Genomic DNA, 13,651 nt, shown 5'->3' on the forward strand with positions numbered 1-13,651 from the left:
CTTGTGTAATCTTGTAACTGTATATCCTCTGGTATTGCCGATTAATACCAGATGTTTACTTTAAACCTGACCCAACACTTAGGGTGTTTCTTAGTCTCTTAGCAGGTAAGACGTACGGATTTTGACAAGAAAGGCAGAGGTGCTGTCAGAGTCATAATCTGACGACCAGTCCAAGTCCCGGTACATACCGTATATTTTAAATTTCCCATACACGTACAAATATATCACAAAGGATGCAACCTAACAAACACGAAGATGGTACTGCGCATGATAATCAAACAGCTAAAAAATTCTACCAAATGTCCAAATTGGACAAATTGTGAATGCAAAGTATTAAATAAAAAAAAAAAGAAAACGTACAAATATCTACAGTCTGGTGATATAGATCGTTCGTTTGAAGAATCTGAATAGAGTTGCATTTTAACAGAGCACTCTGTACGCTTCTAAGCTATTAAATTAAAACACATTGCTAATTAAATACGAATGTTACGCGTCGTTGCCTGCTCCTATCACTTCATTGGAAAAAATTTGTATCGCTCGTCCATCGAGCGCCTCGATTCTACACGATAGGTATTCTAGAACAGAGAGAATGATCTAACGATTCGTTGGACTAAAACGCCTTAATCTCGGACTAGATGGTAACGTTAATGCTATCGTTCTCGATGAAACTCGGTGGAGATGTGTCGGAGCGGAGAACCGAAAATCAGCCTTTTCGAGCACTTGGAATTGATCGAGTTATACCGGGTACGAGGCAGCACGTAAATCCAAGACCGAGGAAAGCGTGCGCTCATAGAGTACAAATTACTCTTGATTCAATTTCCCTGGATTCAATTTACTGGAGGACGCAGCTGCCACAAGGTGAACGACTCGACGACGAAACCGCGAATCCATTGATTTCCAACCGAGCAACGACGACGTTGCCCACTCGAAGGTACAAAAGACGGGAGAAACGGCTAATTCCTCGGTGAATCGTGATATTCGTAGAGCGAGCGAAGTCTTCAACTTTATCTGTGGGAGGTCGAAATTGACCTCGATATCGCTATCTCTTCTCCATTCCTATTTTATTTTATCTCACCACGGGGTACGTACATAATTTTTTTTTTTTTTTAGGGCGTGCCGATAAGAACTCATCGATAGATCTCTCGTCCCTGTACATAGGAGCCCGTTATTATCGCGTACTCGCAACAATATCTGCTGAAAACATAATACACGCACAGCGTCATAAATAATGCATGAACCGCGTTAAAGATCGATCTGTTAACCACTGTGAACGGAAAACGCGTAAAAAAGAAGCTAAATGTTTATCAATATCCGATACCGCGTTTCTCTCTTTCCGACGAGTTGCGCGTTCCTTTAATGCATCCATTATATCCAGCAACTATTCAGCTATGAGATTTCGGAGTGTGCATTCAGTGCTTTCCGTTCATATTCAAATTCTCTTAACGTAAGCTATTCTGCTCTGCACGAGTCATCATCACCGTATGAAAAATTATTCGCCGCTTCTTCCGTCAACTCACCCATACCGTTGTTCACGTAAATTTGAAAGCTACATTATCTAGCGATATTACCGATATTTCGTGACTAACTTGGCAATCTTACATATACATAGTTGGTAAATATTCACGAGTCGTTAGCTTCTCCGTAAGCTTCTTCGCACAGAGCTTCGAAACTAACAGTAAGTGCCATTAACGGCTAATGCTACGTCTTTTTAACTGCAACGGAGCAACCAATGGAGTAGCAACGGGTTATTAATCGACGGTCGAGGCAGCAACAATCAACGAAGGGAACGGTACGGTCGGCAAGAAATATTTTCAACGACGCAGGAAAAAAAGAGACACCTCGTCATCCAACCCAATCCAATGGTACCATACGGATACGAGCCGCGAGTTCGAATTACCGCGATGTAACTGGTTTCCGTGGAAATCGATACTCGGACGACGATTGATAGCGATTCCAGTATTCGGTCTACTCTCTTTCTATATGAGTAAAATAAACAAGAGAAATAACGTTTTGGTCTCCGCAGCATCTATTAAAACGCTAGGCAATTTCTGCGGAGAAACGCAATAGTCTAGGCGACGAGGAAACACGACCGCGTGAAAAAAGAGAGAAATTCCTCTCTTTCTCTCTTTCGTCGTATCTAGGAGATCTGTTTGAGAAAACCGGAACAATCCGTTCGAGCGATAGACCGGTCTCTTTATTGAAATCCATCGTGTATACGAGCCTCGTCGTCGATGACTATCGGTTGTCACCAGCCAAATGAAAATGTATAACTTTACCGAGAGTGAAGCATAAGTAATACGTCGAATATTTACTGTAAATAGTAGTTACATTGTGAAAACGGACGCGTCTGAAATCCATCGACCATTCCGACAGGCGGAGATAATGATAAAAACGTATTATTTGGGTTGCTGGTAAACGTTCGTCAAAATAAATATACCCTCGGCTTATCTCGATGGTCAATCTCTGGGCCGAAGGGAATTTTTTCACGACAAACTTTTTTGTCGTAGCTGGAGAATCGGAGAAAGAACATTGCGACAGAGAACTTTTTCTTCTCAGAAATTTCTACCCAGAATGGGGTAATTTCTAACTGGAGATGCACGAGAAGATAAAAATGTAATTCGAGAACACGAACGTTTCGAGCGATTTTGTCCTGTCAACTTTCATAGATATGAAATTAAAAAACGCGGAGAAGTTGGAAGGAATAAAAAAAAGTGACGCGATAAGACGAGCCTCTGTGTAACAAAAAAACGCGTTTAGGTAGCCTATGGAAACTGGACAAAGATTCGTCGAAGCGAATACTGCTATTCTAATACGGTGAAACGTTCAGCGTTTTACCACACCACGTTCGCGAGACCACGAAAAGCGATACCGCGGATACAACGTGAGATTTTTTTTCAAACTGCAGGTGGCCTCGAGAGTTTCGCGTTTTCGTCAAATATTGAAATCTTCCACGAATGTTTCACACGTGGGTGTGTCTGCCAGTTGAGTTCTTTCGACGAGGAAGACGATCTTAGAACCGCATTTATATCGCAAACACATTTGTTCTCGTCCGAAAAAAGAGAGAAGAAAGAAGAAGAAAAATAAAGATCGATGCTTTTCGATCGAGGAAGTACTTCGATATTTTTAAGTTGTTTGTGAGCCAAAACTGACGGATCGGCGGTTTCTTAAAAACATAGGTGCGAAATTTGAAACGTCTAAATCTTCCCGCCATTCCTCGTGCAATCCTAAATGCTTCTCCTCCACATTTTTTAAATTTTTCCTTCGTTCTACATAAATGAAAGTTTAAAAAAGCAAAGCTGATAACGCATTCGTACACAGCGTTAATAATTTGGTTAAATATCCTGCACCTTTCCAGTTAACCTTTGGTCTCATTATAACATGCAACCTAATGACGAAAACAAACCGAGTCTCGGGTATTATTGTAACGCACATATCAAGGTCGTGCTTTTGACCGCCTAATCGACAACGTAAATAGATAATTATTAGGCGTAGAAAACTTCTAAATGCCGTTGAATCTACGAATTTTCAAGGTTTTCTGAGAATACTGCGCGTTATTCCTCTGATTATATTCTCAATACCGGCGAACGCGAGAACAAACATTCGCCGATCTGAAATCAATAAACAAAGCACGGTTTTTACCAAATAACCATGATTTCAGATACGCGGCATTAAGATTGCGCTGATTAATCATCTTTAATTACACCATACGAGGAACAATGCACAAAGCGACTGAAATTCGATGACACGAACAGATAAGGATAAATTCGAGTACAATAAAGATTTTTATTAGCCGATAAGACTGAGATATCGTCAAATACCTTGCCGTTATCTTCACTGCGCACTTTTTCAACTGCGCGGTTTATTATTCCAAAAAATATGCGCAGAATATGCAATTTCTATCTTCTCTTCCTTTTGTTCCCATCGGAATAACGAGTAACGAGGCTTCGATAATCTTAACGTGCAATACGACTTTTCGGAAACGCATTAAAGATATCTGCGTCACTGGTTATTCCGCAAACACCGCATCTGTTTGACGAGTCATCGTTAATTAGTAAAATCAACGTGTTGCTGGATACACTGTTTTTGAAATTTCCTTTTTCCGCACAGAAAAATGTAAATGCGAAAAAAGGAGAAAAGGCGGGCTGGCCAGTGACAATTAAATAGGTGAGATCTCTTTGAAAGGCTGACGATACTGAAAATAAATCGTTCGTTTGCATCTTAGTAACTCTGCTGTGTCCTTTGCATCGTTTCCAAATATTTTCAATCGAATCTTGTCTTCTCATTGTTAGAGAGCTTTTCAAGTTTAAACAAAAATATGAAAGAATTATAATTCATATGTGCGTTTTCTTGTCTCGGTTCTATATTAAATAAAATATAAAAAATACAAATTTACGGACCGTAACAGAGTCAGCTGGATGTGTCTGAGAGTAGATATGAACGAATGCGAGCGCGTAAGAAGGATGCCCGCGCATAAACCGCAATCGCATATCTTTTTCGAGCGCCTACGCCATTGCGTGAAATACATATCACGTTCTATGTATAGTCACATGGGTATCACGAGCTACGCATTTTTCCCCCGTTTCTCTTCCCCGGATATGCACGCGGGGCGTGCCTCAAAGGGGAAAGTGACGTCTAACAAAACCCGTCTGATTAGTAGATCGAACGCAACTCGATCGGTGAGGATGCTTCCTGTACAGCGCAGCCTTCACGCATCTCTTCGATCGTCACTAATCCGTTACAACATAAAGAACTTCGAACTTTCTCCCGATCTAAAAACAAAAACTTAAACATCGATAAGATTATTCCGCGAGACATTAATATCGCTCGATTAAACTTGAATTTAAGGTTCTGCGCCAAAGAAAAACTTCGTCGCAAGTTGCAACAGCGATAGGTTATACTCCAGTTCGTCGATATATACAAAACGATATACTAATATTGACAAACAGATTTGACACGGTATATCGTACGCTACGAATGCTACAGGTAAAGAGTTTCACGTTGAAAGTAACGTAATCTCATTGACGATCGATTGTAGGAATTAGCTGAAATAAACGTCAGCCTTACATCTCGCTTCCAAGGTCGAGTTGACGGAAAACGCTGACACGACTATAGTCACGTTGATTTAACTGAATGTTTTAAAACGGAGAATGTTAAGATTCGACAAAAATTTGTAATTTACTATATAATGCGTTACTATGTTACGTACAAGTATTTTCTTGTCACAAAGGCTCTTCCACAGTTACCAATATGTGATAGATAAGCAAAAAAAATTGAACCGCTTAATAATCGCGCGCGGTTTCTCATTTTCTAACACTAAATATACTACTGCCGCGAATTCAAACGCAACTGCATCAAAGCGGTTACGATGAGATCACGTGCCATGCAGTAAACACCGACTTAAATGTAAAGTAGATCGCTTGCACGATTTTTCCGAGGGGTTAACAGACTTGGAATAATGCAAAAGCCGGATATGTTCTGCTGAAGCAGCTGTGAGTCACGCAGCTGCAACAGCATCGTCACCACGCATTCCAGAATTCTCTTCTCCGAAAGACCGCGAAATACGAGACGGGCTTAAATTAGAATGCAGCCTAATTCGAGGATAGAATTACCTGCATCCTGCAACAAAGTTGTACGCGAACACGTACTTACTTAAACTATATATACGATTCCCATTGCCGATCGTAAAGTATTTGCAAAGAAGAATTTTAATTTATCGCGTATAATCCTCTAAATCCAAGTAGCGTAAATCTATAAATAGGCATTCTTTCGTGGTGACAACCGTCGTCTCGTTTTCCCCACTGAGCTCCGATTTCAAGGAACAAATGTGACCTTACCTTTCGTTCTACGGGCTAAATGCGATATATTCTGCCTGAGCACTTTCAGCCACATCTTGGCGGCTCCCTTCTGTTTGCTCTCAAAATCCGACGTCCTGGCAGGACAAATGTCCTTCAATCCAAGTGAAATATCGGATCCGATGATTCAACGCAGTATAAAAACCGTTCACTGTCACCGACCGATGGTGTATTCTTCGGAGCGCCGGTTACTTAACCTCACTTTTTGCAGTATTTATAACGTCGCGTGTATCGATAAAATCTCGATTAACAGCGATCGATAAACGTTAGATATAAATAGGAAAAAAAACTACTTGCAACAGAATTTTTTCAACAATGAGAACGAACGATGCTCGCACACGAAATTGCTACGAGAGACAGACACCGACGCTAGAGAGGCGCGACCCTTTTATACGCCGAACAACGATCACGTAGGCAAGTCGTTAGCTGCTCTACTACCGAGCGCGATAATATCGGCTCCGGGCCTTGAAGCTTGTCTTATTTACCAAGTAGAGACGTGTCGACTCTAGCGTATTTTGACGAAAAGTCGGCCAAATATTACGAGAATCGAACTTGGACACGCGACGCGTTTTGAGATACGAAAACGTTCCGAACGTCCGCATACACGAGGGACACTTTAATCATTCGCGGCACCAGCTCCCGCTTAAACGATGGCAACGCTGTAAACAGTGTAAACTGGCAACCAAGTTGCGCGCGCAACGTTATGTCGTTGGTAGAAAATTGAAAATTAGAAGTGGAAACAGCGCATTTTAAAATATAATATCGCGAAATATGTATGTTATTCTAAATTTAACTCGTCGCACGCAATTGTTAATTAAGTGGACATAAAAGAATAAAAAATAAAAATTAGTTGAACATTCCCCACACTTCCTTTTATATATTAGATTATACCGATATATTTATGCATAGTACAGTATATTATATATATGCGCATTTTAAAATAATGAGATAATATACAAGAAATTCTCGTAACAATGTACGTATATGTTCTGAAACTTGTGTATTTATGACTCTGTAAATAACAATGACAAAATTATTTAAGAATTTTCCCTAGCATAACATATTTGCAATAACTGCAGATAAGATGCAACAAACATCGGAATATTAATAGCTACCTATTTGTATTTTCTCGAGTATAATGTATGGTTAATGATCAGTAAAAAATAATACTTTCATCTTGGATTTTCTTCCCGCAAACAATGTCTATAGTGCATAATTTTATTTTTAGCGCAATACTGTTATGACATAACGCGTTGATGTTGATTTCAGCGCAATTTTACATCGTTTGTTCCTTTGCATAATTGCATAAATGATAAACGATCGAGCGCGATTTAGGCCATTGCACAAAATGATAACTAAAAGTATATAATCTTGGTGCATGCATGAATTAGTAAACGGCAGTACTCCCAAGTACCGTAAGCGAAGTCATCGTAATGATATAAATATCTGAATTATCGCGTGATATATTTAGCTCGCAGACGTCGAAGCCGGTAAACAACAAACGATACATACGATTTCAAGACGCGTGGTTCGCTGATTTGTTTTCTTTACCTTTTTGCTTCTTTATTAGCGTCGCACATCGTATCTCATTATCACGAGTTTACAAACCACTACCGACCATTAACGAAAGGAGGGAAATATATAGAAACGAAATCGTTTGAGAATCAATGGATACGACGAATGTAAAAAAACATCAGAGTCATTTACGTTAGGGAATGTAGGTCGCATGATTCCACAAAGTAGAAAATCTATGTATACTTGATTGCCGTTGATAATTTATTGCTAGTGAAATTAGGACGGCAAACATAGCTCGAAATAAACACTGTTTTGTTTGAATATTCGATTATCAGGATTTACAGAAGTACAGAATCCAATTGAAAAGATAATAGAGGGATAGAGAAGGGGGGATTTTTGCAAGCGAGATTAAAAGTACGTATGTTGAAGATGAAATACATACGTCCGGTGGTTATCGAACAGATCGTTCTCAACGAATAAAACAACAGGCGTGCGAACAACGGTAGAACAGGGTTGTTGAATGTCAATTTATTGTTCAGAAGGTTACGCTCCCCTTATGCACGACCTAACCCAGAGCCTAATCTACCTCAAGTGATGTACGTTAAGAACGAAATCGATCGTTCCCGCACGCGTGCGTATATAGGTGTGCGTGGCCACGCACGCGGCGTACTTGTTGCCGCTCTACTGAATTCTTATTATAATTTTAATATAAAATTCTACGATAACGAGTTCGATGAAGCATCTCATCTACTTGCCTTTTTTCGTCATAATGCCACTTGTCATACATTATTGAATTACGCATTCACCTTTCGCCGAAACAAGTGGGCAGAATAAGATATCGATGAATCACGTGGCAATTGACGAGGAATTTCCGGAGACATCGGGAAATTCTTGATTAGTAGAAAAAGATGCAATGCGTGTCTTTAGAATGAAATCAATGTTGTAATCGATATTATGATTTTTCTGTCGGGAAGTATCCTCATTAAACCTTATCTGTTTTATCTAACAAACTACCAGCTAAGATAACACAGAAGATGTTTAATGATAAATCACGTTGCTGCTTTGGAATATGAGTGGACAATTACTACTAAACCGAATATAATAGCGTAAATATAATAGCGTAAACGTGGTTGATGTAGGATTTAAAGAATTTACTGGCTCTAATAGGAAGAAGTTTAAATATTCCAACTGAGTGAACGTACAACGGATAGACACACACGAGAGTCGCACGAAATAACCTCGGTGCGTTACGTTAAAGATAAACAGAAATGAAAAGCTACTACCATAGTAATTATACAACGAGAATTGCGACTTAGCCTCGAGACGGATCCGTGAGATCTAAATATGGGCATCTACTGTGCTACGATTGGCGGTTAAGTTCCACCTGTTCTGGAACGTAATTTCAAACTGGAGGCTCGCCAACTTATCTTCGATTGTCACGCACGATAAAGATCTTTTTTCTTCGCGTTCCAACATAACGGATAACAAACTGCGAGTTTAATTTCAAGAAGTTATTGACCATCTCGGAATAACTATGTTACGTGTATTAATGTACGCGACAATCAGGTCGATCAAATTATTTTACATATACTTACTGTTCTATAGGAAGCGAAAAGTCATATTAAAGTCATATTCGATTTGATCTTGAGTAGCTAGATATATGCGTATATTCGCGAAGCAATAGTTTTACGACAGAGAAAAGCACCGGTATAATCGAGGCGACTGTTCAATCACCTTTCATCAGGAAGGAAATCTCTGGATGGATGTCGATGTTCTAGATTGAGACGCATCTGTTTAATTACCGTCATCGGGTTAACAATTACACGGCAGACCTAGATTGACGAGAAACGGCGTTAATTACGCGAACAATGTCGATCTCGCCCACGTCTGTCAGACGACGAGGGGATCTTGCCAAATCGGTTATTACATATTTCCACTGTGGGCGATCTAATCTTTCTTTCTAAGCAATACAATGCGTGCAAACCGAAAAGATAAAAAGGAAAAAAGTAAAAGAAACGAAGCAAACGAAACGGATTTTATTGAAAATAATAATTATCAATCGATTACTCACCGACAGAATCTCCGTTTTTCTTGCCGGTATTATTTTTGTTCTTCTTATTCTTCGGATAGATATTGCCGATTTTGCTCTGTCCACAACCCATCCTGCTTTGTTGCTGGCAGCGATCACACTTCAACTACACTTCTCACTGACTCTAAATGACTTTCCTTTTCTAATTGTTCGTTGCGCGCCGTCAATAATATTCTCGATAAATTGATAAGAGTCCCGTTAGATAAACAAAGAACGAAAGAACATTTCTTCCTTCGAGTCAAACATCTTTCTAACGTTAATTCTCTTCATAGAAAAAAAGAATAGGTACAACGATACGGGTTTGCGTACTTGTCCTTTTACCGAATCGCACACAACACTTTATACGCCAATACTTCAATTAGGCAGCGAAAGAGTTTTTTTTTTTACATGTGTACATATATATGTATATATATTATATATTATATATATTCTGTTTCTACACGCATGTATATATACGCGACATATTTCCAATATGTATAATAGTCGAAAATTCGCGTAGTGAGACGCGCACGTCACTTTGTATATACGTTCGTCAGAAATTTCTTAAAGCTCGTATAGATGGTGTGACAAGCTGTCTGTGTATACAACGTGTAGATAGGTGTGTGACAACAATTACGTGAGATCCCGAAAGATATGTATGCGTAGCACGATAAATGAAAACAGATTCCTATAGAACGCGATATGCGGATCTCCTTTTTCTCTCTGAATAATGAATCAACGTGTGTTCAGTCTTTTCGTGAGTCAAACGCTAACGTTCCGTTGGACCAGTGATCACCAGTAAATTCGTATTGGCCTCCTTCTCCTTCTTCTTCTTCTTCCTCTTCTTCTTCTTCTTCTTCTTCTTCTTCTTCTTCTTCTTCTTCTTCTTCTTCTTCTTCTTCTTCTTCGAACAAATCCACCGGGATCTGACGCATAGATCAATCGGCTTGAATTCCTCGGTTGATTATTGATTATTAAATTCAGTCTTTTTGCACAACGTCGATCGGCAGATGGCAGAAAAGGAAATGCAGTCTTTCAGAAGTAATACTCTCACCAATAACGTTAATGAGGAAATGTGTTCCCTTTATTCGACTGAATGCATAGAGAAAGAGAAGGGGAGCTTTGCTAAACAGCTCGGGGCCTATCCGCCCTGGAGCCCTCGACCTTGTCGTCTCTGGCTACCTGAGCCGAGGCACCCAATCCATTTTGCGTTTCCTATTTGCTCTACCACCCCATTATTCGCAATCTATCATCTATCCCATGTCCAAAGCTGCCAGCCGTACATTCTCTCGTTCTGTCGCTCTGCACATTCGTTCACTCGTTTGTCTCGTTGTTATCCTCGACGATGTACTCGTTAGCCAGAGAAGAACGTGTCGGATAATTTTATCGATTCACCGAATTCGATCCGTCGATCAACCAAGCTCTCTTCTCCATTGTATAATCGGGCTACACGAGAGAAAACTTCTTACTCTTTCTATTCTTGCCCACCCTCGTGCGATCGAAGGCGACCGCAAGAAACACAGGGATGATAGTTGGACGATGCGTGGTTTAAGAGCGTGGTTGGCACATGTGTTTCGGTTACAAGGACAAACTGGCAAGGTCTTGAAGCAACGCTGCTTATGGGCAACGGCTGTTCCAGTTTTTCCAGCGGCCAATGTCGCTCGTTGGATCACCAAGCAACCACATTCAGGCAAGATAAAATAATTCTCGTAGAAGACAGAAGATACAGGTGTGGAATAATTAAGGATAGAGACACGACGCTGCTTTGTAGCAGGGACGAAGCTGATTGAAGCAGGACTAGAGAAGGGACGAGGTAAATTCGTTCGATCCCCTCGGTCTTCTCCCTCCGTCTCCTTCAAAGGTGAACGTCTTATGACCTGTTACTACAATTTGCTTATTGAATTCGGGCCTGGAAAGAAACAAAACAACACACTTGTTAGAACATTACTATCTCGCCGAGGAAACGTATGTTAGAAACGTACGTTAGAAACGTAATTATACCAGTAATTATTCCTATTTAATGCGTTTACAGATAAGCAGCTTAATTAACAGTTAAAACAGGAAAATGGAAAAAAAGCGAATGCTTATACATTCGACGTTAGCTCGAAAAGAAAAACATAATCGAGCAATTCCTCTTTCTTTTTTTATGCCAGATTCGATGCATTTTTAGGTTTGATACTAAGTATAGGTTAGATGTATTTTAAACATTAATCGATTTATAAACAATTGAGATTTTATAAGGGCAATAATTTTTTACGTAATACGGGACGCGCTGACGAATTATAAAAGTCGAACGATCGATATTAACTTTGGCACGATATCTGTTGTGCTTCAACTTTCGACGGGCGCACACACGCGCCTTTAAGAATGAAACGCCACACGAAAAAGCCGCAACTGCGAAATTTGTGCATCGCCGCAACAATATTGCAACGATTATCTACACCACACGTAGAACCGAATCACGCGACACGATTACCATTTTTTCCCAAGAAGTACAATATCTTTTTTCCAGCATCGTTCCAGCATATCACCCTGAATGGTATCGATATGTTTGTTGTTATTAGATATATCGATAATGCGTGATTATTTCGACCAGATGACCGTTACAAAGCAAAACATCAAAATATCAAGATCCAAACGTTGAAGAGAAAGTAACAATACGATGTTTCAACGACTACATGTTTCATGGTAATTACAAGATGAAAGCGCGTTTAATGCATATCGATATTCGAATCAACACTCGATATTCCACGGTATGAAATTTATACGCGACGATTGCTTTTCCATTTCTCGGTCAATGTCGTTTCCTTCGATTCTCCTCTTGAACACAATTGACTAGTTATATATTATGTTAGTCAGATTTTCCTTTTTGGTAAATAGCGTTCTGAAACGTGTATCCATGCGTAACAACTGTACAGTTAATCGAAATCCGTGTTATTGTAATTACATCGGTGTATAGAGGACCCTTATCAATCTCTTCGCGATAACATTTTTCTTCTAATTCAATAAGTTACACATATTGTGCACAATGTATGGAGAAAAGCAAAAGACACTTAAAAGCACAATAAATTGTATTTCTGTCAAAGTTGCTGTCTGTTCAAAGTTTAAATGTTTCGTGCCGATAACCGATTTTCCATTCGATTTTATCCACTCAGCACAGAAATACACGTAACACGCTTTTCGAACTTTTAGCCACGAATTTAATATAGTTAAAAGATACAACAGCTAGCAGATTTATAGGGAACAAGTGACTCCGATCGGTCAAACACGCGATACTATTTTTGACTAATACATCGCGTTGAAATATCATACAAGAAATATGAGAAGCGAGCGCTGTCCCTGAGTAATCCACGTCTACTTTCGACTATTGTCACACGCGACACTGAAACAGCGCGGCATAGAAAAACACAGGGACCGTTTCTTCGAGGCAAATATCCACGTAATGTCGTTCCCCTTTGGTGCGACCGCCCGAAATTCGATTTGAAGTCAACTAACCTCGTTTCACGCAACAAACCGACCGACCTCGACGTCCACCTGTTCACGATGATCGTACATAAATGAGACTCTTCACCTATTCTATGACTCGTACCTATGTATATGTACACGAATATAATTTGCGTACCAATTTACGACGATAAGCTTAAAGAACAAACACAGACACTCGCAGCACGAAGTTCCAGCATCGACTACAGCCGGTCGAGGCGCCAGCTGGATTTGCGCATGCGCGCTCCCTCCGTGTATCTCACGTACGCTTTAGACACAACGAGTACTCGTGCATCAGCGTAGTGGGTTCTAACCTCTGCGTACAGGCGTTCTCGTTTGTCGCGCACTCACCAACACGCTAGAACCTTTTGCTGCATATACGATATATACATATATACTCGTTCTATACACTGGTCGTATCTCTTTGTAGGGGTGCGTTCACTTACACGAGCTTTAGATCATTCTCAACATAAGATTATCCTTATGAAAAGCGAATTACAATATTGTTTGTCATCGAAATTTTAGTTGGAAGCGAATGCAATGTAATGCGCATAACAAGTAAATATGATAAGCAGTACCTATACGAGTAACGCAAGATAGTTAATCTGGCATTTGTAGATTTGTGGAGTAAAGGGAGGAGAAGTGGAGAACCTCATAGAGGATTACCAGAGATCCACGATGTGATGACCTTCCGACAGGGATTCTTGGTTTCCGTGATTGCATTTATAAGCTG

The 13,651-nt window shown here is 40.0% G+C and overlaps 1 protein-coding gene across 3 annotated transcripts in view; it reads right to left on the reverse strand.

The window, feature by feature from the left end:
- Positions 1-13,192, reverse strand: part of LOC122565871 — a 34,166-nt gene extending 20,974 nt beyond the window's left edge. Inside the window, exons 1-2 of one of the 3 annotated variants that reach the window (XM_043722326.1) lie at positions 13,058-13,192; positions 9,439-11,344 (exon numbers count right to left, since the gene is read on the reverse strand). In XM_043722326.1, the coding sequence (XP_043578261.1) occupies positions 9,439-9,529 (91 nt within the window). In that variant the 5' untranslated portion in view covers positions 9,530-11,344; positions 13,058-13,192. Of the gene's footprint in view, positions 1-5,834; positions 6,484-9,438; positions 11,345-12,930 lie in introns of those variants that run through there. The other 2 variants (XM_043722325.1, XM_043722327.1) reach the window with 2 other exon arrangements.
- Between the last annotated feature and the right edge of the window lie 459 nt (positions 13,193-13,651).

Source organism: Bombus pyrosoma, linkage group LG3 (assembly GCF_014825855.1).
Source record: "Bombus pyrosoma isolate SC7728 linkage group LG3, ASM1482585v1, whole genome shotgun sequence".
NCBI classification, from domain to species: domain Eukaryota; kingdom Metazoa; phylum Arthropoda; class Insecta; order Hymenoptera; family Apidae; genus Bombus; species Bombus pyrosoma.